At 49.4% G+C, this 22384-nt stretch overlaps 1 protein-coding gene and 1 long non-coding RNA gene across 4 annotated transcripts in view; one reads left to right on the top strand and one right to left on the bottom strand.

Moving 5' to 3' along the window:
* Blm (BLM RecQ like helicase) overlaps nucleotides 1-21693 on the top strand; it is a 54149-nt gene extending 32456 nt beyond the window's left edge. For all 3 annotated transcript variants that reach the window (XM_070043312.1, XM_070043310.1, XM_070043311.1), the window contains exons 15-22: nucleotides 1479-1674; nucleotides 3162-3352; nucleotides 5532-5670; nucleotides 8703-8902; nucleotides 9464-9656; nucleotides 13590-13712; nucleotides 16491-16683; nucleotides 20870-21693. In XM_070043312.1, coding sequence (XP_069899413.1) covers nucleotides 1479-1674; nucleotides 3162-3352; nucleotides 5532-5670; nucleotides 8703-8902; nucleotides 9464-9656; nucleotides 13590-13712; nucleotides 16491-16683; nucleotides 20870-21047 — 1413 coding nt within the window. In that variant the 3' untranslated portion in view covers nucleotides 21048-21693. The remainder of the gene's footprint in view (nucleotides 1-1478; nucleotides 1675-3161; nucleotides 3353-5531; nucleotides 5671-8702; nucleotides 8903-9463; nucleotides 9657-13589; nucleotides 13713-16490; nucleotides 16684-20869) is intronic.
* LOC138842097 (uncharacterized) lies at nucleotides 17641-19522 on the bottom strand. Its single transcript, XR_011376595.1, has 3 exons — nucleotides 19301-19522; nucleotides 18811-18980; nucleotides 17641-18490 (listed from the first exon to the last, which is right to left on the bottom strand). It is a non-coding gene; the product is annotated as an uncharacterized lncRNA (long non-coding RNA).
* Nucleotides 21694-22384: the final 691 nt, after the last annotated feature.

Here is a 22384-nt window from a genome sequence, read left to right as displayed (position 1 = left end):
AGAGCTTTCGGAAGGAGCTGGCACCACGTGGCCTACTGGGCGCCTGCAGCCAGCTCCTCGCCTCCCGATGCCTATCCCCCCCCCCCCCCCCCGAGGCTGCAGGCCCGCAGACCTCACTGGAGGAGCTGTGGGCAGGCACCTCGTCCTCACTAGCGACCACGGTAGATTTTTTTCTCTGCAGGAAGAGCTCCTTTGGACCAACGTGTCATAAATTTAGACAAGTGCAGGCCGCCGCCGTGCCCTGTGTTGATCATTGTGCCCAGCAGCTTGCAGGGCCTCATGCCCTGGCTGCTGAATCATGTCATTAAGACTCAGTCTGCTTGCCAGATACTTCGTCGCTTTTGAAATCCTGTTCTTGCGGTAGCAATTCATTTATTTATTTTTTTTAGTGCTAAAAAAAGACTTGCAGCTTTATTGGTATAATGTAATTTTGCCTGAGATAGAACATTTTGGTCTGGGTTAAGTAGGTCCTAAATTTTTTTTTTTTTGCCAGTCCTGGTCTTGAACTCAGGGCCTGGGCACTATTTCTGAGTGTGCTTTTGCTCAAGGCTAGCACTGTACACCTTGAGCCACAGTGCCACTTCTGGCTTTTTCTGTTTATGTGGTACTGAGGAATGGAACCCAGGGCTTCCTGCATGCTACGCAAGTGGTAGAGTTACCACTAAGCCACATTCCCGGCCAATAGATTCTAAATTTGCAAGTGAGTGATCAAGCTCCTGAAATCCAGTACCACCTCACTTTCACCAAGTAATTCATCTGGGCCCACATAGATGGTCCCTGGCCTTTTCTTTATTTTAGCGTAAGCAGCTCCTCAGGCTTCTCTCTAGTTTCAACTAAAATTTTATAAGCTTTGACTGTGAAATCAGCGCTTAAAAATAGAGGAGCAGGGCTGGGAAGGTGGCTCAGTGGTAGAGCACTTGCCTTGCATGCATGAGGCCCTGGGTTCGATTCCTCAGCACCACATAAGCAAAAAGAAAAAAGCCGGAAGTGGTGCTGTGGCTCAAGTGGTAGAGCGCTAACCTTGAGCTGAAGAGCTGAGGGACAGTGCCCAGGCCCAGAGTTCAGGCCCCACGACTGGACCCAAAAATAAAGGAGCAGTGTGTGATTGGCCAGTGCCGTAGGAAACTGACCCGGAGCAGGGGCAGGGGAGCAGGGGCCGAGCCTCTGTGCCTCCGTCCTCTGCACTCCCATCGCCTCTGACTCAGTGTCACAGCTCATGATGTCAGCACTGCCCCCGCACCACATCAGGAACTGCACTGGATCTGGCCACTGCCAGTGGTAATACCACACAGGAGAGGCCCTGCCAATCCTGAGCATCTTTATCACCTCAGGTCTTAATGGAACTCCAAGTTATCAATAGGAGGTGGTACGAGGAGTACGTTTTACAGTCACAGAAGGGCTGAGCTTTGGGAAGTGTCTGCTGCTAGCATGTTCCTCTTAACACTTCGTGCATCTAACAGGGTTTGACTTTACACCAGGTTATCTGTGCGACGATTGCATTTGGAATGGGGATTGACAAACCTGACGTGCGATTTGTGATTCATGCATCGCTCCCTAAGTCTGTGGAGGGTTACTACCAGGAGTCCGGCAGGGCTGGGAGAGATGGGGAAATATCTCACTGCTTGCTCTTCTACACCTATCATGATGTGACCAGACTGAAGAGACTTATAATGAGTAAGCCAGGCTCCACTGGGGACTTCTCTCACCTGTCCCTGAGACCAGTCCACTCTTGTTACTGTGATACTTTGCTTTGTTGTTGTTGTTGTGTTTGTTTGTTTTGGTCGGTCATGGGGCTTGAACTCTGGGCTTGGGCGCTATCCCTATCTTCAGCTCAAGACGAGTGCTCTACCGCTTGAGCCACAGCACCACTTCTGGATTTCTGGTGGTTAATTGGAGATAAGAGTGTCTCATGGACTTTTGTGGCCTGGCTGGCTTTGAACCGTGATACTCAGATCTCAGCCTCCTTAGTAGCTTGGATTACAGGCGTGAGCCATTGGTGCCCGCCTATTGTGATACTTTGCGTCCTAGTTTCCTTATGTAGTTCAAGAAAAATACAGATGCTCATATAGAGTAGAAATCTTATTTTACTTCATTTTTGCTATATAAGTAGCATGTGCTTGTTATGTAAGCTCAAATGATATAGATACGTACAAAGCTGACAATTTGCAAACCGTGCCGTGTACCCTTGCCTTTTTATCCTTCCAGGCCCAGCTTTCTCATGCATCCTTGCATATAATATGTATTTCAAACAAAGACAAGGATAAATGATGGGTGCGCACATACTACCATCCTGTCCCTCTTTAGAAATAAAACAAGCCAGCTGGGCGCGGGTGGCTCACGCCTGTCATCCTAGCTACTCAAGAGGCTGAGATCTGAGGATCACAGTTCAAAGCCAGCCCAGAGAATAACCAGGAAGAAGCCAGAAGAAGTGTGGCTCAAGTGGTGGAGTGTCAGTCTTGATAGAAAAAGGCTAAGCCCCGAGCCACAGCCTGGTGCCATTGGTTCACATCTGTCATCCTAGCTACCCGGAGGCTGAGATCTTTATCTCCAATTAATCACCACAAAGTCAGAAGTGGAATTGTGGCTCAAAGTGGTAGAGCTCTATCCTTGAGCAAAAAGAGCTCAGGGAAGAGCCAGGCCAGAGTTGGAACCCTAGGACTTGCAAAAAAAAAAAAAAAAAAAAAGGGAAGAAAATCAGGTGCAGTGGCTCATGCTGGGGTCCAGCTACTAGGGAAGCTGAAACCAGGGAATCACTCAAGCTTAGGAGTTGATAGATGCTCATGTGAAGCCAGCCTGGGCAGACCTTGTCCATAGTACAGGAAGAAATGGCTTCCCCCATGGGTTTCCTTTAATTTTACCTTGTGACCTTGGAGGAGAGAACTAGCAGGACAGCCAGTAGTGAGAGATCTGATTGCACAATCCAAGAGCACAGGCTCTGCCAGGAGAGCAGAGTCCTGCTGGTGCTGTGTGGACGCTTTGTTCATGCAATGACTCCTTTCTACCCTTTCCTTCTCAAAAAGGGGAAGTTCTGTGTTCATGCAATGACTCGTTTCTATCCTTTCCTTCTCAAAAAGGGAGGTTCTGTGGACTTAATATTGCCTTTATGTTCCTCTAGTTTCCCATATAATGTGTACATTTTAGTATACTCTTATCTTTTCCAGTGGAAAAAGATGGAAACCGTCATACAAGAGAAACTCATTTCAACAATTTGTATAGCATGGTACATTACTGTGAAAATATAACTGAATGCAGGAGAATACAACTTTTGGCTTACTTTGGTGAAAATGGATTTAACCCTCATTTTTGTAAGAAATACCCAGATGTTTCTTGTGACAACTGCAGTAAGACAAAGGTAAAATAAGAAAATTTAAAATTCATTGGTAGTTAAGAAAATTGGCCACTTATTTTTCTTCTCTTAGTTGGAAACAGTAAGTCCAAGTTAGAAGTCGGTGCGTGGCTTTCGAGAGGCGGTGAGGCGAACTGCCCTGCCACACTTGGTAATGTGAAGGTTTTCGAAGTGGTTTGTGGGATATCTTTTCTTTAGCACTAGAAGACTGTAAGAAAATGTACCGGTCCTCTCCCTACCCAAATGATTGAGGTTATTTGTGTGCACTGCTGACGATAAGATTGGTATTTCAGAAATACCATTAATACGTCAAAAAGATACAACGTGGGTAGGTGAAAACGTTCCGAATTCAAGTATAGCCTATATTTAGAGACCTTATTTTCACGAGAGCAATAATACGTACTATGTTTCAATTCAGTTTCAATTGGAATTACTTGGAGTTTCATTTAGGAGGGGTATATTTGTTTTTACTATAAAGAAGAACAAAGGGTTGGGAAGGTGGCTCAACAGAAGAGTGCTTGCCTTGCATGCATGAGGCCCTAGGTTCGATTCCTCAGCACCACATAAGCAGAAAAGGCTGGAAGTGGTGCTGTGGCTCAAGTGGTAGAGTACTAACCTTGAGCTGAAGAGCTGAGGGACAGAGCCCAGGCCCAGAGCTCAGGCCCCATGACCAAAAAGCAAAACAAAACAGAACGAGCCTTGGGCTGGGAAGGTGGCTGAGTAGTAGAGTGCTTGCCTTGCATGCATGAAACCCTGGGTTTGGTTCCTCAGTACTACATACACAGAAAAAGCCAGAAGTGGTGCTGTGGCTCAAGTGGTAGAGTGTTACCTTTGAGCAAAAGCAGCTCAGGGACACCCAGTACTGATGGCTCATGCCTGTCATCCTAGCTACTCAGGAGGCTGACTTGAGGATCGCAGTTCAAAGTCAGCCCAATAAACCACTGAAAATCTGAAGGGCGCTGTGGCTCATGTGGTAGAGTGCTCGCCTTGAGCTGAAGAGCTGAGGGACAGAACCCAGGTCCAGAGGAGGAGAAGCAGGGGGAGGAATAGGAGCAGGAGGAGGAGGAAGAGGAGAAGGAGTGGGAGGGGGAAGAGGAGGAAGGGGAGAGGAGAAGGAGAAGAAGAATGAGCTTGTGTAATGGTGTAATCCCAACACCTGGAAGCTGAGGGGGCGTGGTAAATTGGGCTCTGCTGGGCTGAATGAGTCCACTGTCATTTGTCTTGAAGCAACCTTGGGATGCTTTCAGGTTATCAGGTACTTCCCATACCCATCATGCTGGGCTTTTGTGTTTTTAATGTAATGTTACTGTTATTATTAGGGTTGTGTACACAAGGGTTACCGTTTCTTTAGTTGGTTTTATGTTTTAATGCTTGCCATGCTTTACTGTTAAAGAATTGCTTTCACATCTGGTCTTTTGTTCAGCGTGTCTGCAGAGTGCTGGGGGCTCAAGTCTTAGACTTGAAGGGAGGCAGACTTGTATTCCTTCTTTTTTTTTTTTCCAGTCCTGGGACTTGATCTCAACGCCTGGGCACTGTTCCTGAGCTTCTTTTGCTCAAGGCTAGCACTCTACCACTTGAGGCACATTGCCACTTCTGGCTTTTTCTGCTTTTATGGTACTGAGGAATTGACCCAGGGCTTCATGCATGCTAGACAAGCACTCTACCACTAAGCTATATTCCAACCCCCTATTTATTTATTTAAATGCAGTAGTAGTGCGTGCTAGATACCAGTGGCTCATGCTTGTAATCCTTACTACTCAAGAGGCCAAAAACACCAGCCTTGAGCCAAAAAAACCATCTGAGAGCGGAGGCCCTCAGTTTGTTTTGTTGCCTACAACAAAGGCGCATGTGAGGCCGGTGTGGAGGTGGGGGCAGGAGGACTCTGGGGGCAGCCCAGACTCAGCAGGAGATTCTAAAAGCAAAAAGGACGAGGGTGTGGTTCAAGTGGTGCAGTCCCCCCAGCCCACAGTGTGCCATCAGGCAGTTGAAAGATGAAAACGGCATCTGGAGTAAGCAGGAATAAAGTTTAGTGGAATTGCAGATTATTCTAGAACAAACATGTATAACACCTTGGGTTTTAGTCTGGGTTTTAGGAGGCAGATGAATTGTAAGTTTACATAGCAAACTCTGGCAGTCCAACTATCATTGTGTCAATTATAGCAGAAGGTAATCTTTTTATTTACAGGAGTATAAAACAAGAGACGTGACTGATGATGTGAAAAACATTGTGAGATTTGTTCAAGAGCATAGTTTGTCACAGGGAATGAGAAGCGCAGGTCCTGCTGGAAGATTCACTATGAACATGCTGGTTGACATTTTCCTGGGTAAGTTATATGTGTTTCTGTTTGAATTTACTCCTGCTTGGGGGGAGGGGGGGAGAGTTGGGCCCTCATAGCTTATGTCTCTGTGAGCCTAGCTGCCCAGGAGGCTGAGATCTGAGGATCCGAGTGTGAAGGCAGCCAGAGCCAAAAAAAAAAAAAAAAAGAGTCTATGGGATTCTTTTCTCCAGTTAACCACAAAAAAGCAAGAGTGATTCAATTAGTAGAGTGCCAGCCTTGAATGAAAATCTAAGGGACAATACCCAGGACCTGAGTACTGGCACCCCAAAAATAAAAAACTCTGTGAGATTTGAGATTACCAAGAGAGAAATCATAATAGAGGAAAATTGCGCTTCTCTCTCTGCATTCTCTGACTCGGTCGTGGAGCTTGCAGATCAACCTGACAAAAGATAGCGTGGCATGACAAGAAACACATCTATTTATGTGTATAGGAATTCGGACACAAAAAAGGTGACTCAGAAGCTCAAAAGAGGACATTGAGAATGTGGAACTTGTCTGCTGTCATTGTGTGTGTGAGTACACGCTCACAAGCATTTGAAAACTGGGCCTTGGCATGTGTCAACAAGCACACTCTACGAGATGAGCCATGACCTCAGACCACATTTTTGCTTTAGTTTGCGATGGGATCTCCTGGGCAGGCCTTACAGTCTCTGCCTGCATACCATCTTTACAGGGTGTGGAGAGAGGGTAGTGGAACTTACAGGTAAACAGTTGACTTTTAGGAAGTAAAAATAAGCCCTTAGGCAATTAGGTGCAAACTGGGGTCTGTGTCAGTGTCCGGTGGGTGTGATCTGGACAGCTGCTTACAAGATTCCCCCTTCCCTGCCGTTCCCAGGGAGGGCTTTGACAAGTGAGCTCTTTAGAGTTCTTTTGGGAGGCTCTGCCTTCTGCTTTTTGGGGCAGATAATAAAAAAGATTTCAGGAACTGAAATGCCTTCTGCTTGGAATAATTTTTATGCTATCGTGGTATATTCTGGACCACTTCCGAGGCCATCTGAAAGCTTAGGGGAAAAAAAAGGAACTAAAACCAGACAACCAGACTGACATCACATTAGTATCAACAATTATAGAGACCAGAGACTAAGGAAGAGGGTGCCTGGCACACAGAGACGGCTGCACTGGCCTGTGGCCCACCGAGGCCCGCAGTCCCGCTCTGCAGCTCTGTACGACACACATGTCACAGGCGAAAGCATGTAGAGACGCCAGGTGATAGGTTTCACCGAGAGCCAGCTAGCCCGCAGGAGACTGAGGCTGGAAGAAGAGTCAAGGCCAAGCCAGGTGCCAGTGGCTCACGCCTATAATCCTAGCTACTTAGGAGGCTGAGATTGAGGATCACAGTTCAAAGCCAGCCCATGCAGGAAAGTCTGTGAGTCTCTTATCTCCAGTAAATTACTCAGAAAACCTGAAGTGGCTCTGTGGAAAGCACTCGCCTTGAGCTTAAGAGCTGAGGGACAGCACCCAGGCCAGAGTTCAAGCCCCACGACCAAAAAAAAGACTGGGCTGGCAAGGTGTCTCAGTGGTAGAGTGTTTGCCTTGCATGCATGACGCCTTGGGTTCAATTCCTTAGCACCACTAATCAGAAAAAGCTGGAAGTGGCGCTGTGGCTCAGGTAGTAGAGCTCTAGCCTTGAGCTGCAGAGCTGATGGACAGTGCTCAGGCCAACCACACAGATCCTGTCTTGGGACAAAAAAAAAAAAAAAAAAAAAAAAGCCCATAGGGCTGGGAAGGTGGCTCAGTGGTAGAGCACTTGCCTTGCATGCATGAGGTCCTGGGTTTGATTCCTCAGCAGCACATAAGCAAAAAGTAAAAAGCCGGAAGTGGCGCTATGGCTTAAGTGGTAGAGCACTAGTCTTGAGCTGAAGAGCTGAGGGACAACGCCCAGACACCCAAAAAAAAAAAAAAAAAAAAAAGCCCAGTACCAGTGGCTCCTGCCCATAATCTTAGCTACTCAGAGGACTGATACCTGAGGATTGCAGTTCAAATCTAGCCTGGGCAGGAAAGGCTGGCTGTGACATTCTTATCTCCAGTTAAAGTTCAAAGTGGTAGAGCATACTCTTGAGCAAAAGAGCTCATGGATGGTGCCCAGGCCCCAAGTTCAAGCCCCACAACCGACAAAAAAAAATTTTTTTAAAGCTTACCAAGATAACTGCTAATTCTGATCATCATTACCATCACATCACTGTAGTATTATAGTGAAAGTTTCCAAGAAAAGTGTTAGTAGTTATGACAGCTTGAATAAGAAGTGAAGCTCCAGTCTGTGTTCTGTGGAGAATGGTCTGTTACTCTGTAACAGTTTGTAAAGCTGTTTTCAGTCTATTAGAGTCTATGTTTCTAATATTTGTGAGCTGAAAATGTAACATTCTAAATGCTATACCTGGGGCTGGGAAAGTGGCTCAGTGGTAGAGTGCTTCCTCCAATGCATGACGCCCTGTGTTCCATTCCTCAGCACCACATAAACAAAAAAAGCCAGAAGTGGCGCTGTGGCTCAAGTGGTAGAGCGCTAGCCTTGAGCTGAAGAGCTGAGGGACAGCGCCCAGGCCCAGAGTTCAGACCCCACAACTGACTAAATGAATAAATAAATGCCATACCTCATTTTGCTGTGGTTTCCATTGGGTATGGTATAGAACGATGAGAATTGCTGGAGACATGGCTCAAGTGGTACAACACCTGCCCAGTAAGCACAGCGTTTCTGAGTTCAAACCCCAGTACTGCCAAAAAATAAATAAAATGAGGGAAAGTACAAGCAAGCAAGGGCTGGGGATGTAGTCAAGGCAGAACACAGACAGCATGTATCAGGGATGGAATTCAATCCCAGTCTTCCCCGGCACCCAAAAAATAAAAACAAAACAAAAGTTCCGTGAAGCCACTGAAGCTAGATCCCTCATTGTGTGGGGTGAGGTCATCTTGTCTGCAGGTGTCCTGGGGAGGGGCTGAGCTCTTACTTGCTCAAAGCTGTCCATAGGTGGCTCGCCACTGTGAGCGGTTCTTACTCATCTTAACTTTTTGTGCCTTGTTAGGGAGCAAGAGTGCGAAGATTCAGTCAGGCATGTATGGAAAGGGAGCTGCTTATTCCCGACACAATGCCGAGAGACTCTTTAAGAAGCTGATTCTAGACAAGATACTGGATGAAGACTTATTCATCAATGCCAATGACCAGGCGATCGCCTACATGATGCCAGGAACCAACGCCCAAAATGTACTGAGTGGACACTTAAAGGTAAGCTGGCCCAGATCTTCATCTGACAGCCACTGCAAAGCTAAGTCATTGAACGTAGGTATACTGTCCTAGAGGAATATCTTCTGATCTTAACTGTAAAGACATCCTTTTGTTACTGTTTTGTTGTTCTGTTGTTCTGGGACTGGGGCTTAAACTCAGAGCCTTGAACTTTTCTCAAGGCTGACAATCTACCATATGAGCCATGCTTCCAATTCTAGCTTTTTGCTGCTTAATTGGAGATAAAAGTCTCTCATATTTGTCTGCCTAACTGGCTTCCAACCAGGACCCTCAGATCTGAGTAGCTCGTATTACAGACATGAGCCACTGGCACCCAACTAGAAAGACACCTTAAAATTGAATATGAAAATCCAGTACCACCAACATAACCAAATCCAAGTACCGTACAGCTGTCGGTGAGCCTGGAGGGTTATCAGGTCAGTAAACCGTTAGCAAGACAGTGGGGAGTCTCGCTGAGAGGGATATACAGGCGATTCCAAACTGCACACAGCCTTGCTTGGCTTCAGGTGTGCATCGGCCCACTCCTGGGATTTCTCTCACTAGGTAAACTTCATGGAAACAGAAAACTCCAGCAGTTTGAAGAAACAAAAAGCTTTAGTGGCCAAAGTGTCTCAGCGGGAAGAGGTGGTTAAGAAATGCCTTGGCGAGCTCACGGAGGTCTGCAAATCTCTGGGGAAGGTCTTTGGGGTCCATTACTTCAACATCTTTAACACGGCTACGCTCAAGAAGCTCGCAGGTGGGTGCATCCACGCCTGCTGCCTCCCGGCCCAGTGGACAGGCCACAGGTCCATCTTGCTATTGAATTTTTGTTCTTCACTGGTTATTTCTTGCTTCCCACAATGACATGTACCCAAACCACAACCCACCTACTTTCAGGCTTCCTCTTGTTGCTGGAATCACAGGCCTGTCCCATTGCATCTAGCTTCTCTCCCTAGAGACCAAACACTTTTCTTGCCCAGGCGGCCTGGAACTTGAGTTCTCCAATTGCAGCCTCCCGCATGAGATTGCCAGGCACACACAACTGCCCTCCGCTCTGAGTTGGGATTGGGGTTTTGCTTTTCTGTCCAGGTTGGCCTAGGGCGCTGGTCCTCCCATTCTCGGTCTCCCGAGTAGCTAGGGTTACTGGTGTGTGCCACCAGGGTGCCTGGCTTGTCATTGCTTTTGAGAGTTTCCGTTGTGCAGCCCAGGTTGACCTCAAACTCACGATCCGCCTTCCTCTACCTTCTAAGGGCAAGATCAGAGATGCGGCTGCCACACTGGGCTGCTAAAGGCCTTGGAAGTGATACATTGTGATAATTATTTTTATTTAACTCTGGACTGAAAACTCAGAAGAACCATTTAAACTGGTTCTTGAGATAAAAATAGAATGCCTTAAGATGCAGTTTCTGTATGTGGTATAATTTTCATCATTTTATACTTTGCTCTAAAGCTGAACATTAAGCTATGAATAACTGCAGTCTGTAAAGCCAGATGTCAGTTATTTGTACTGAGTACTTGCCTGTCTTATAGTGTTTAGCTATTGATGTACAAATATCACAGCAATGAAGAACTGAGCTCCTGATGGAGAGAGATAGATGCTTCTTGAATCTGGACCTAGCATACTGCTGCGTGCTTAAGAAATACTTGCTGACCTAGGTTATTTCCATGGATTGAGATAGCTCAGCTGGGGATTTCAGTAGTAAAGTCTCTGGACTATTATGAAGTTGTTCACATAACTGACTGGTGTGTACACCTCTGTGTTCTTTTGGAAGTCTCATCCCTTTCCATTCAAGGTGCCTTGGCTCAGCTGTGCTGCGTGCTCCGTGCTGTTTTGTGCACTGGGTTCAGGGGTGATGGCAGAGCCCGCGGGGCCGGGCGACGTCCAGCCCACCTGTTGTGCCTCGGGGCAGTGCTTTCAGGACGGGACCTGGGTATCCACCAGAGGCTGCACCGCTGCTCCGTCTGCTCCAGGCATCCTTTGTTAGCGCTTAGGCCTGCTTGTAAAGGCAGAGATGGGGGTCCTTCCCTCACAGATGATATTTGACTCATGCCAGAGCTACCCCCTTGTTTTAGTTGAGAGCTTTTCTGCATTCAGGGTTTTTTTGTTTTTTGTTTTTTTTTGTCTGTCGTGAGGCCTGAACTCTGGGCTGGGCACTGTCCCTCAGCTCTTCAGCTCAAGGCTGGAGCTTTACCACTTGAACCACAGCGCCACTTCCAGCTTTTTTGCTTATATGGTACTGAGGAATCAAACCCAGGGCCTTGTGCATACAAGGCAAGCGCTCTACCACTGAGCCACCTTCCCAGCCCCTCAGGTTGTGTGTGTGTGTCTCTGTCTCTGTCTCTGTCTCTGTCTCTGTCTGTCTGTCTGTCTTGGTCATGGGGCTTGAACTCTGGGCCTGGGTGCTGTCCCTCATGTCTTTAGCTCAAGGCGAGCACTCTACCACTAGAGCCACAGCTCCACTTCAGTTTTCTGGTGTTTCATTGGAGATAAGAGTCTCACAGACTTTTCTGCCCGGGCTGGCTTTGAACCTTGATCCTCAGATATCAGTCTCCCGAGTAGCTAGGATTACAGGCATGAGCCACCAGCACCCGGCTTGATTTTTGATAGTACTGGGATTTCAACTCAATGACTTGGGCCATATCACCAGCCCTCTTTTTCTTTTCTTTTTCTTTTTCTTTTTTTTTTTTGGGTCTGGTCGTGGGGCCTGAACTCTGGGCCTGGGCACTGTCCCTCAGCTCTTCAGCTCAAGGCGAGGACTCTACTACTTGAGCCACAGCGCCACTTCCGGCTTTTTTCTTTTTGTTTATGTGGTGCTGAGGAATCGAACCCAGGGCCTCAGGCATGCAAGGCAAGCGCTCTACCACTGAGCCACCACCTTCCCAGCCCCCCCCCCCCCCCGCCTTTTTTTAAGCGCCATTTCTAGCTTTTGGAGATTAATTTGAGAGAAAAGTCTCAGACAGGGGCTGGGAAGGTGGCTCAGTGGTAGAGTGCTTGCCTTGCATGCGTGAGGCCCTGGGTTCGATTCCTCAGCACCACATAAGCAAAAAGAAAAAAGCCAGAAGTGGCGCTGTGACTCAGGTGGTAGAGGGCTAGCCTTGAGCTGAAGAGCTGAGGGACAGCGCCCAGGCCCAGAGTTCAGGCCCCACGACCGGACCCCCCCCCCCCCAAAAAAAAAAAGAATATCAGATTTGTCTACCTAGCCTACTTTGAACCTTATTCTCAGATCTCAGCCTCCTGAGTAGTGTGGATTATAGCTATGAGCCCCAAAACCCAGCCCTCTGGACTGTTCGCACTGGCTCCCTTACCTGCAAATGTGAATCTTCTCAAAACTACTAAAACTGCCAAGTGCCAGTGGCTCACGCCTGTAGTCCTAGCTACTTAGGCTGAGATCTGAGGCTTATGGTTCAAAGCCAGCCCTGGCAGGAAAGGCCTTGAAACCTTTTTTTTTTTTTTTGGTCCCATCATGGGGCCTGAACTCTGGGCCTGAGCACTGTCCCTCAGCCCTTCAGCTCAAGGCTAGCAGTCTGCCACTTGACCCACAGCGCTACTTCCGGCTTTTTTTTTTCTTCTGCTTATATGGTGCGGAGGAATCGAACCCAGGGCCTCATGCATGCAAGGTAAGCGCTCTACCACTGAGCCACCTTCCCAGCCCATGGCCTTGAAACTCTTATCTCCAATAAACCACCAGAAAACCAGAAGTGGCGCTGTGGCTAACGTGGTAGTGCTTGAGCGGAAGAGCTGAGGGACAGCGTCTAGGCCCAGAGTTCAGGCCCACGACCGACAAAACAAACAAACAAAAACTTATTACAACTACTGCTCTGCAGGCAAACACAAATTCTGCCCAGTGCCTACATGTCTGCTTGTCTCTCCAGTATCGTGTCCTCTTAGACCCCCTTCAAACACCCTCTATGTCACGGTCTATTGCTTTTCCTGTAAGCATGGGAATGATGCAAACATCACTGATGAGAAAGACTGGAAGTGCGCTCTCAGCTGCCGTCGGATGTAGAGGAGTGATGACCCCCTTGTCAAAGCCAGGGGATCAGTCAGTCCCACAGAGCTGGCCACAGATCTCCTTCCAGCCCTCCTCTGTCTCCATCTCACTTGATCCTGCTGGGCTCCCCCTGGCTCCCGGTTTCCTCCTCTTTCCATCCATTTTCTGTACTGCAACCAAAGCAACCTTTACGTGACAGGCTGGCCCAGCCACAAGATGGAAGTCTCCTCTCCACTAAGGCGCCTGCCCGCCTGCGCCTGCTTATTGTTTCTCCCAACATGGAGAGCATTGGGGGAAGACACTCGCAGCTCTGCCACCCTGGAGTAAGGGGGAAGGTTCGAGGGGAAGAGAGCATGGGTTTTGTCAACAAACAGAGGAGACAGAATAGTCTTGTAGCCAGTCTCAGGGGGGGAGCGATGGGCCCACATAGCCCCGAGTCCCCTCCAACTGCTCATGTGCCTGGGGCCATCTCCTGGCCTTGGCCTAGAAGAGGCTCCTTTGCTACTGGAATTGGGTACATATCTGGCCTCGGGGCCAGTCTGCCTAAACTTGCCTTTTAGAAAAGTGGCCATTTGCCTGCCCACCGCTGACCAGTTGGTTGGCACTTAACAGACTTGAGCTGAGTGACTGCATGAGCCTGAACTCAGTGGTTTTCTATAGGTGGTCATTTAAATTCTTCATTTTATGTCCTTGCACAGAATCTTTATCTTCTGATCCTGAGGTTTTGCTTCAAATTGATGGTGTTACTGAAGACAAGCTGGAAAAATATGGTGCAGAGATGATTCCAATATTGCAGAAATACTCGGAGTGGACATTGCCAGGTTCCGTATCCAGCAGAACATGTTTTCTTAAAGCATTGTATGTTAAGCAATGATCTCACTAAGGCAGCGTGGTGTTATTTCTCCCTACCCTTTGTCCCGCTGATGTCCAAGTCCTCCAGAGCAGCCCCCGTAGCCTAGATGGCAGGCACTTCCTAGAGACGCCAGTCACTGAACGTGACCAAATGGGGATTTTTGGCCCAGGTGTTGCTGGTGGTGGTAACACTAATGGCCGGAGAATCGAGAGTCCTGGGTCTCATTGCAGTCTGTCCCTGTCTTCCCCTGCGTGGGTCCTCTGCCCTTACCTGACTTAGAAATGTGTTATCTAGCAAGCACATCTAAGGTAGACATTGAGAGGAGAGTTTAGATGAGTTGAAAAGGAACTCGTCACGGAGTGCTCTCGTTAGTCACTGACAGAACCTGTTCGAGTGAGGGCATGGGTAGCAGGCACTTCCAGAGGCTGCTGGAGAGCACTGAGCACTGACCAAGGGAAAACCGAGACCCAAATAATATGTTGCAGGAGACAGAAGAGGAGCAGAGGTGAGCCCCTCCCTCCCATCACTGCCGGTGGGGAGGCCCAGCAGGCCAGCCGGGTCAGTGCTCACGCTCCTGTCAGGGCTGGGGCAGCGGCGTGTGCTTTACACTCTCTTCACAGTGTTTTTAGCCATTAACCAGGTACTAAAGAGTAGAGCTTTTATAAATTCCATTATTTGGTATTATTCCATTAAAGGCCATGCTCTGAATACATTAGAACGTCTTGGTAGGAAATTTACGTTTGTTTTGTGTTAGTAACTGGTTTGTGTGAGGTATATTAAATAGGTAGGTTTCATTAGGTATCTGATGAAGAGAACACCGTGCGCTATTCAGGCAGGAAAAGAAGTTTATTTGCCGAGCTGCTGCCCCCACCACCATGGTGGAGAGGCAGGGCTGAAAAAGGAAGGGCCAGGGACAGGAAGAGGTGTGGCCAGGTGGGGGAAGGGTGTGGCCACACTGGATCCGGATGTGACCATCAGGGTCTGGGACCCTCCTGAGGTCAGATGGGAGGCATGTGACCGTGGTGGCCCAGGATGTGACCTAGCAGGAGGGGAAGGTGACTGCTTCCAGGTCTGCCAGTTACCTAGGTAACAGATACTGGGCGGAAACTTAGCCAGTATATAGGGAGGTGTCCCTGTGCAGACCTTACAGTACTTAGCAAAGACGTAGGGAGGTGTCCCTGTGCAGACCTTACAGTTTGGCGGAGGCATTGGCTGACCTGAGACTGGGCTGCCTGGGGCAGCGCCCAGCAGCTGGTGGCCGTCCACTCTCAGTGGCCATCCGCCCTTACGCCTTGAGGGCCTTGCATACATGCTGTGCCAAGAGCTCTGCCTATCTCAATACCGCGTCATCCTCAGACCTGCTTTCCAGGTGCGGAGAGCCGCATGGTGAGGATGGCAGAGCCGGAACCCCACGCTGCGTGCCCTCTCGTAGGACCGGGCTGGGAGGCTCCACCCACCCAACAAAGCAGAGGGGCCAGGAAGAGGACCAAACCTTAGGCTTCGTGTCTTGGAATGCAAATACCTAGGGAAATAGACATCGCCAGGACAGCCTTGCACAAGGCCCGTTTCCTCCATCATTTGTGAAGTTATGCAAAGAAGAAGTTTTTGTTTATGAAGATGAAAATGTGGTTTAAGATTATTTTGGTTGGCTGGGAAAGTGGCTCAGTGGTAGAGCACTTGCCTTGCATGCTCGAGGCCCTAGGTTCGATTCCTCAGCACCACATAAGAAAAAAGCCAGAAGTGGCGCTGTGGCTCAAGTGGTAGAGCGCTAGCCTTGAGCTGAAGAGCTGAGGGACAGCGCCCAGGCCCAGAGTTCAGGTCCCACAACCGGACCCAAAAAAAAAAAAAAAAAAACAAAGATTATTTTGGTGCCCCTTTACTAATAAACTATTGTTCAAAGATGAGAGACCAGGGGCTGGGAAGGTGGCTCAGTGGTAGAGCGCTTGCCTTGCATGCATGAAGCCCTGGGTTCAATTCCTCAGCACCATATAAGCAGAAAAAGCTGGAAGTGGCGCTGTTGCTAGAGTGCTAGCCTTGAGCTGAAGAGCTGAGGCACAGCACCTCAGAGTTCAGGCCCACGACCAGCAAAAAGAAGATGAGAGAACATAGTCTGCGTTTCCCTTATTCGTTGTTAAAATGACAGCTCACATTACCTGGTATTAGCATTTTGTGCGTGTCAGATCACTGTGGTGCGTTTTAGCGTCATGAGGCCACAGGCTGTGCAGTCCCTGTCCCATGCCTCTTTCTCCTCATGAATTAGTCTGTCACATGTTTTTTAAATAATTAATTGTGATTCTCTTTCATTAATAATAAATTACCATTAGGCACATTAGGACTTTTTTTTTTCTTTTTTGCCAGTCCTGGGGCTTGAACTCAGGCGTTATCCCTGAGCTTTTTTTTTGTTGTTGTTATTATCTTATTGTTATCTTTAAGTAGTTGCACAAAGAAGTTCCCAGTCTATGAATACAAGATGTCTGACAGCAGTGTCACCCATCACCTGAGCTTCTTTTGCTCAAGGCAATTGAACCACAGCACCACTTTGGCTTTTTCTATTCATGTAGTACTGTGGAATCGAACCCAGGGTTTCATGCATGCTAGACAAGCACTCTACCACTAAGCCACATTCCCAGCCTCACATTAGGGCTCTCGAAATAAAGAAGAAAGGTTGGGTCCCTCCTGATCGCTGAGTCCACAGACTCCTGGCCCAGCTTGTTTCTCCTGTGACCGTCTACATTCTCTGTTGTAGCTGAGGACAGCTCTCTCGGCGGAGGCTCAGGAAGGTGCACCCCTGAGGGCCTGGATGAGGATGACGAGGAGGCGCCTGTGTCTTCTCACTACTTTGCAAATCAAACCAGAAATGAAAGGAAGAGGAAGAAAACATCAGCCTCACAAAGGCCCAAGAGGAGAAGAACCAGCTACGGTGGTTTCAAGGCCAGAGGGTATGTTGTCAGTGTCATTTGCAACTTTGGGTACAAAGGAGGAAAGGACAATAGTGTGTATAACTGTTCTGGCTTGCTTTGAAGCATTTATTAAAAGCCATTTTCCCCCACATACACATAATTTTTAATACAGTATATTAATGAAATTATTCTTTTATTATTGGCTATTACTGTTAATAGTTTCTTACTGTGCCTAACTTTATTTATTCATTTATTTATTCTTGTATATGTGTGCCCCTCCTGAGGCTGGCATTCAGGGGCCTAAGTGCTATCCCCGAGCGTTTGCCCAAGGCTAGAGTGCTACACTTGAGCCGTAGCTCTACTTCCAGCATTTGGGTGGTTAATTTAAGACAAGAATCCCATAGAGTTTCCTGTCCTGGCTGGTTTTCATATTTAATCCTCACATCTCAGCCTCCTGAGTAGCTACAACTACAGGTGAGACCCACTGGTACCCAGCGTGTGCCTAGTTTGTAAACTAAACTTTGTGATGGGCTTGTTACTCCCATGGTTTTAGACACTGCCTGCAGAGAAGGGGAACTACTTATTCTACTCAATACACCATACACTTTCCTTACAGAAAAGTAGGGCTCTCTCTACTGAATTAGGTATAGGGACTCCAATGAGATTACCTACAAAAAGCTAACCATGGGGCTGGGAAGGTGGCTCAGTGGTAGAGTGCTTGCTTTACATGCATGAGGTCCTGGGTTCAGTTCCTCAGCACCACAAAAGCAGACAAAGCCAGAAGTGGCGCTGTGGCTCAAGTGGTAGAGCACTAGCCTTGAAAGAGCTGAGGGACAGTGCCCAGGCCCAGAGTTCATTTTTTAATTTTAATTTTTTTAATTTTTTTTGGGGGGGGGTCCGGTCGTGGGGCCTGAACTCTGGGCCTGGGCGCTGTCCCTCAGCTCTTCAGCTCAAGGCTAGCGCTCTACCACTTGAGCCACAGCACCACTTCCGGCTTTTTGCTTATGTGGTGCTGAGGAATCGAACCCAGGGCCTCAGGCATGCAAGGCAAGCGCTCTACCACTGAGCCACCTTCCCAGCCCCACTTCTGATTTTTAAATAATATACATCAAGCTAAGCACCAGTGGCTCATGCCTATCATCCTAGCTACTCAGGATGTTGAGATCTAGAAGATAGTGATTTGAAGCCATTTGGGGCAGAAGAAAATCAATGAGACTCCGTTTTTAAAACAAGCAGTAGGAAGCAGGGATGTAGACATGACTCAAGTGATAGAGCATAGTCTGTAAGCATGAGACCCCGATGAATTCAAGCCTCAGTACTGCCAAAAAAATATGAACACTCTACACCCAAGTTGCCAACACTTCTCCAGTTTTGACCTTACCTTTCCCTGTCCCCTCCCCTTCCCCCGCCCCCCAATTTGGATAGCTTCTTCCTCATGATACTTAGCTGCCTGAAGACTGTGAGTCCCCTGCCTTCGGGAGCCTCAGCCCCAGCCTTGGCAGGGCGCTGAGGAGGGACCCCAGTAAGCAAAAGGCCAGGCTGCGGTTGGGTTTAAACTCAGGGCCTTGCAGGTGTTCTACTTGAGCCACACCCTGATCCCAGGCCAGGCTTCTGGGAGCTGCGCAGTGGCTTGTCTTCCCTCTCCTGCTTGGCCCGGCTCCGGCTGGGCACTCCGCACAAGGAAAGAGCAGGGGTCGCCGGGCCAGATCTCAGCAGCTCCTCTTGGTCATTCAGGGGGGCAGCTCTGCCCTCTGCCTTGAAGGGAAGGCCTGGCAGAGAGGCTGTCCATCCAGCATCCTTGCGCAGAATACAGCCCCAAAATAACTTCAGGTGGTAACAGAATTGCCTAGAAATAGGGAAACAAGTTTGCAGTTGAGTTTTGCAAGCTGCTGTGTTTGCTTTTGCGGCTTTTCTACCTCTTTTCTTTCTGGGTAGTTTAAAAAAACAAAACAAAACAAGATTGAATGGGGGGAAAGAACAGAAGGCAAGCATCACCAAATTGTCATTTCTCGTTAAATCTGTACCCAAACGTCTTCTATGTGCTAATCCTGCTGGCATACAGAAGTGAAAGGCATTAGTAAAGGTTAGTTTAATTTGTGGGTTTTAGTGCGCAAGTGACCAGCAGACATTCTCCAGCGAGGACATGTTCTCATTTCCTTCACTTACTCTTCCTCCTCAGGGAGTACTCGCTTCCTCCACTGCTCACCCGGAGCTGAGACCTCAGGCGGCTTCTGGTGCAACGCTGGGGCTCGGGGCAGGGAGCTCTGGCCTGGCTTCTGTCGCAGACCAAGTCTCTGCTTCTGCACATCTGTGCTTGGTTTCTCACGTCAGTTTTACTTGTTAGAAGAAAGCGTTTATCGCCGTTGGCTCCCTTATTTAATTTTCACAGCATTTGTTTGTAAGAATGAAGCACTTTGCTGTAACACCTACAGCCTAATTTAATAAGAAGTAGTAAAACTCATACTGTCCAAAAGCCAGTGGCAGTTGGCGTGTAGGTTGTAATTAGCCTGCATTCAAGATAGGATTCTTTCCTAGTCCCCACTGGCTGAAACCGGTTGACTTCGTAACTTTCAGCCTTGCATCAGCCTCTTTGTAATGGCTCCATCCTCCTGCTTTCCCCTGCACTGAGAGGCCCCCCAGCCCCCAGCCTGCTCACCTGGTGAGTCCCGTTGGTGAAGGAACACGCGTGGCTCCACGCCAGGGCCTCAGCTCTCCACCTTGCCCTTTCTTGCCTCTCAGGATAATGCACAATGCACCAGTTGTGTTCAGGGCTCTGAGTGGGAGGAAGTGGAGACCAGGACTCTGTAAATCAACATAAACAGCAGGTTTTCACTCCAGGCTTCATTTCTCAGCAGGAAGTCAGCGCGGGGAATTTAGGGCTGCTTCTCTGCTGCTTTGGCAGATCTCCGCAGATCTGCAGTGGAATTGCCCTCCGGCAAGCGGTTTTCAAGTTTGAAAAACCACGCTTCTGCATTCCCCTGAGGAGGCTGTGGCCCTGGCTCCCCGGCCGCTCTTGGCCTGTGTGCTGCGTTCTGGTGGGCAGCGGGCAGAGTGCAGAGCGGAGGGAGGGCGGCCTTGCTGTGGCCATGCTGGTCATTGTGTTTTATTGGTGGGGGGCTGCTGTCTTTGGTCAGCAGGAGAGGTGTGCGGGGCGGGCTGGCATGGGCCCGGCTGGGGCCTCGCCTCAGTTGAGGCTGCAGGGAGTGGGAGGGGAGAGCTGGCAAACTTGCTGCTGCTGGCAGCACGGTCGGGACACATGCCAGACCAGAGGATGAGGCAACGCCGCCTCCCCGGGGAGCCGCATCTGCCCTGCCCCGTCTCAGTCTCTCCTCACCCACCCAGCTGCCTGTGCAAGTATATTCGTTCCAGGGCATCCTCTGGCCAGGGGTTTGAGGTCCCAGGAAAACGTGTTATTTTATTTGGTTCAGAATAGAGTATGTGGACCTCAGCTGTTACCCCAGAAGGGGCGGCTGGTGGAGCGAGGATCCATGGGAAACAATCCTTAGCTTTCCAGAAGGACAAATAGGAACCAAATTGTGTGGTGGGCAGCAGTGGCAGTCCCTGACCCCGGAGCAGAGGTCCTGCCTCCCCTAACACACACACACACACACACACACACACACACACACACACACACACACACACACACACACACACACACACACACACACACACACACACACACACACACACACACACACACACACACACACACACACACACACACACACACACACACACACACACACACACACACACGAGAACCAAGTTGTGTGGTAGGCAGCAGTGGCAGTCCCTGACCCCGGAGCAGAGGTCCTGCCTCCCCTAACACACACACACACACACACACACACACACACACACACACACACACACACACACACACACACACACACACACACACACACACACACACACACACACACACACACACACACACACACACACACACACACACACACACACACACACACACACACACACACACACACACGAGAACCAAGTTGTGTGGTAGGCAGCAGTGGCAGTCCCTGACCCCGGAGCAGAGGTCCTGCCTCCCCTGACACATACACACACACACACACACAGGTTTCCCGGCAAAATGAACACATACACACAATGGAGGAAAACCATGGTGGTAGCTGGTAGCTTTGGGCAGGTTGGAAGAAAGAAGGGCTCCCTGTTCTTATTTACCGTTCTCATTTTCTTTTCTCTGATGTTTTAGGGTGTCCACCTCCTCCAGAAGGACGTCTTCCAAAAGTAAACCCTCCAGCACAGCGGGGTCGGGTCCGGCCGCGTGCGGCTCTCGAGCAGCATCGGGAGCCAGTAGAAAACTGGGCATCATGGCGCCACCCAAGCCTATAAATAGACCATTCCTCAAACCCTCCTATGCGCTCTCCTAACAGCCCGCACCACACCTCCTGTCCGCGCGGCCATCTGTGCCCAGAAAGCAGGTTGTCCCCTCGGCAGCACGCACAGCTTTTATTCCTATCAATTAATATGTAAGGAAGTGCTTGGGTGACAGCTCTTGTCTTTTAAAATAAAGGCTTTCTTCTCCATAGCACGTTTTGCCGCCGCGGCAAGTGTGGTGGCCCCTGCTTCTGAGACAGTGTCTGAAGCAAGCCCACCCTGTCCCTCCCGGAGAGCCTCCGGGTCTGACACGAGGCCCCACACCAAAGGACACGGACACGGTGGTGCTCCTGTGCGAGACAGCGCCAGCCATACTAGAAGTCAAGTGAAGGAGACATTACGAAGGACCTGTATCCATAATGTACAAAGAGCATCTATAAATCACGAAAAGGTCCGCGCAGAAGACGATGATCAGGACCTGAACACGCTGCTCTCAAGTGTGAATGGCCCATAAATAGGCGAAAATGCTTAAGCTCACCAATTAAAAGTGTAATTAAACCCACGAGAGGCCATTCTTGTGCCTGTGAGATTGTCAGCATTGGAGCTGGGCCTTGTGGTACATCTGTAGGCCCTGGTCCTCAAGATCCTGGGACCAGGGGGTCGCTTGAGCCCAAAATTAAAGCCAGTGGGGGACTTGGAAGGAGGCTGTCTTTCTGTTTTTTTAAGTAAGCACTAGATAGAAATAGTAAAACATTCCGTTGGCAGGAGTAATTGAGTATTAATATGCCTCTTGGTTTTCCCTTTGTCCAGCCCTTGGCCTTGCTGAGGAGGGGAGACCTGAGGGCCCTGGACTGAGGCTGACCCCGCACCCCCTGGAAGAGCTGTCCACTTCCTGCCGCCGTTGCCCCCTGGGGCCCTGGCGTGTTGGAGCGGCCTGGCTGGGTGAGTGCTGGCTGCTGAGCGGGGCCGCTGCCTCACCGCCCGCGGGCGGGTACAGGAGATCGCCCTTTCTCAGCAAGCCCTCAGTCAAGGTGGAGAGGAGAAACGGAGCACCAGGGATCCAGCCAGGCGGGAGGCCCGTCCCCCAGCACCGGTGAAGCAGGGGCGTCTGGTTCTGTGAGGCAACGGTGACACATCCCCGCCCGGGGCTGGAGATGGAGCTTAGCTTCTCATGAGCACTGGTGGCGCCCGCAGCCACACACACTCGAGTTCAGGGCCTCCATACGAGAGCCTGGGGCCTGCAGATCTTTGACCTGCTGGTCGCCAGACAAGCGCGGGACGCCAAGTGGCCTACACCTTGTTCGGCCCCTCCTACCTTGAGAGTGGGCCCACAGGGGACAGAAGCAGGTGTGGATGATGGTGGTGGTAGCCGTGCCTCTGGGGCTGGACA

This window comes from Dipodomys merriami, unplaced genomic scaffold (assembly GCF_024711535.1).
Source record: "Dipodomys merriami isolate MVZ:Mamm:240054 unplaced genomic scaffold, mDipMer1.0.p SCAF_33, whole genome shotgun sequence".
Classification (NCBI taxonomy): Eukaryota; Metazoa; Chordata; class Mammalia; order Rodentia; family Heteromyidae; genus Dipodomys; species Dipodomys merriami.
This window is presented reverse-complemented; position numbering and strand designations above follow the sequence as displayed.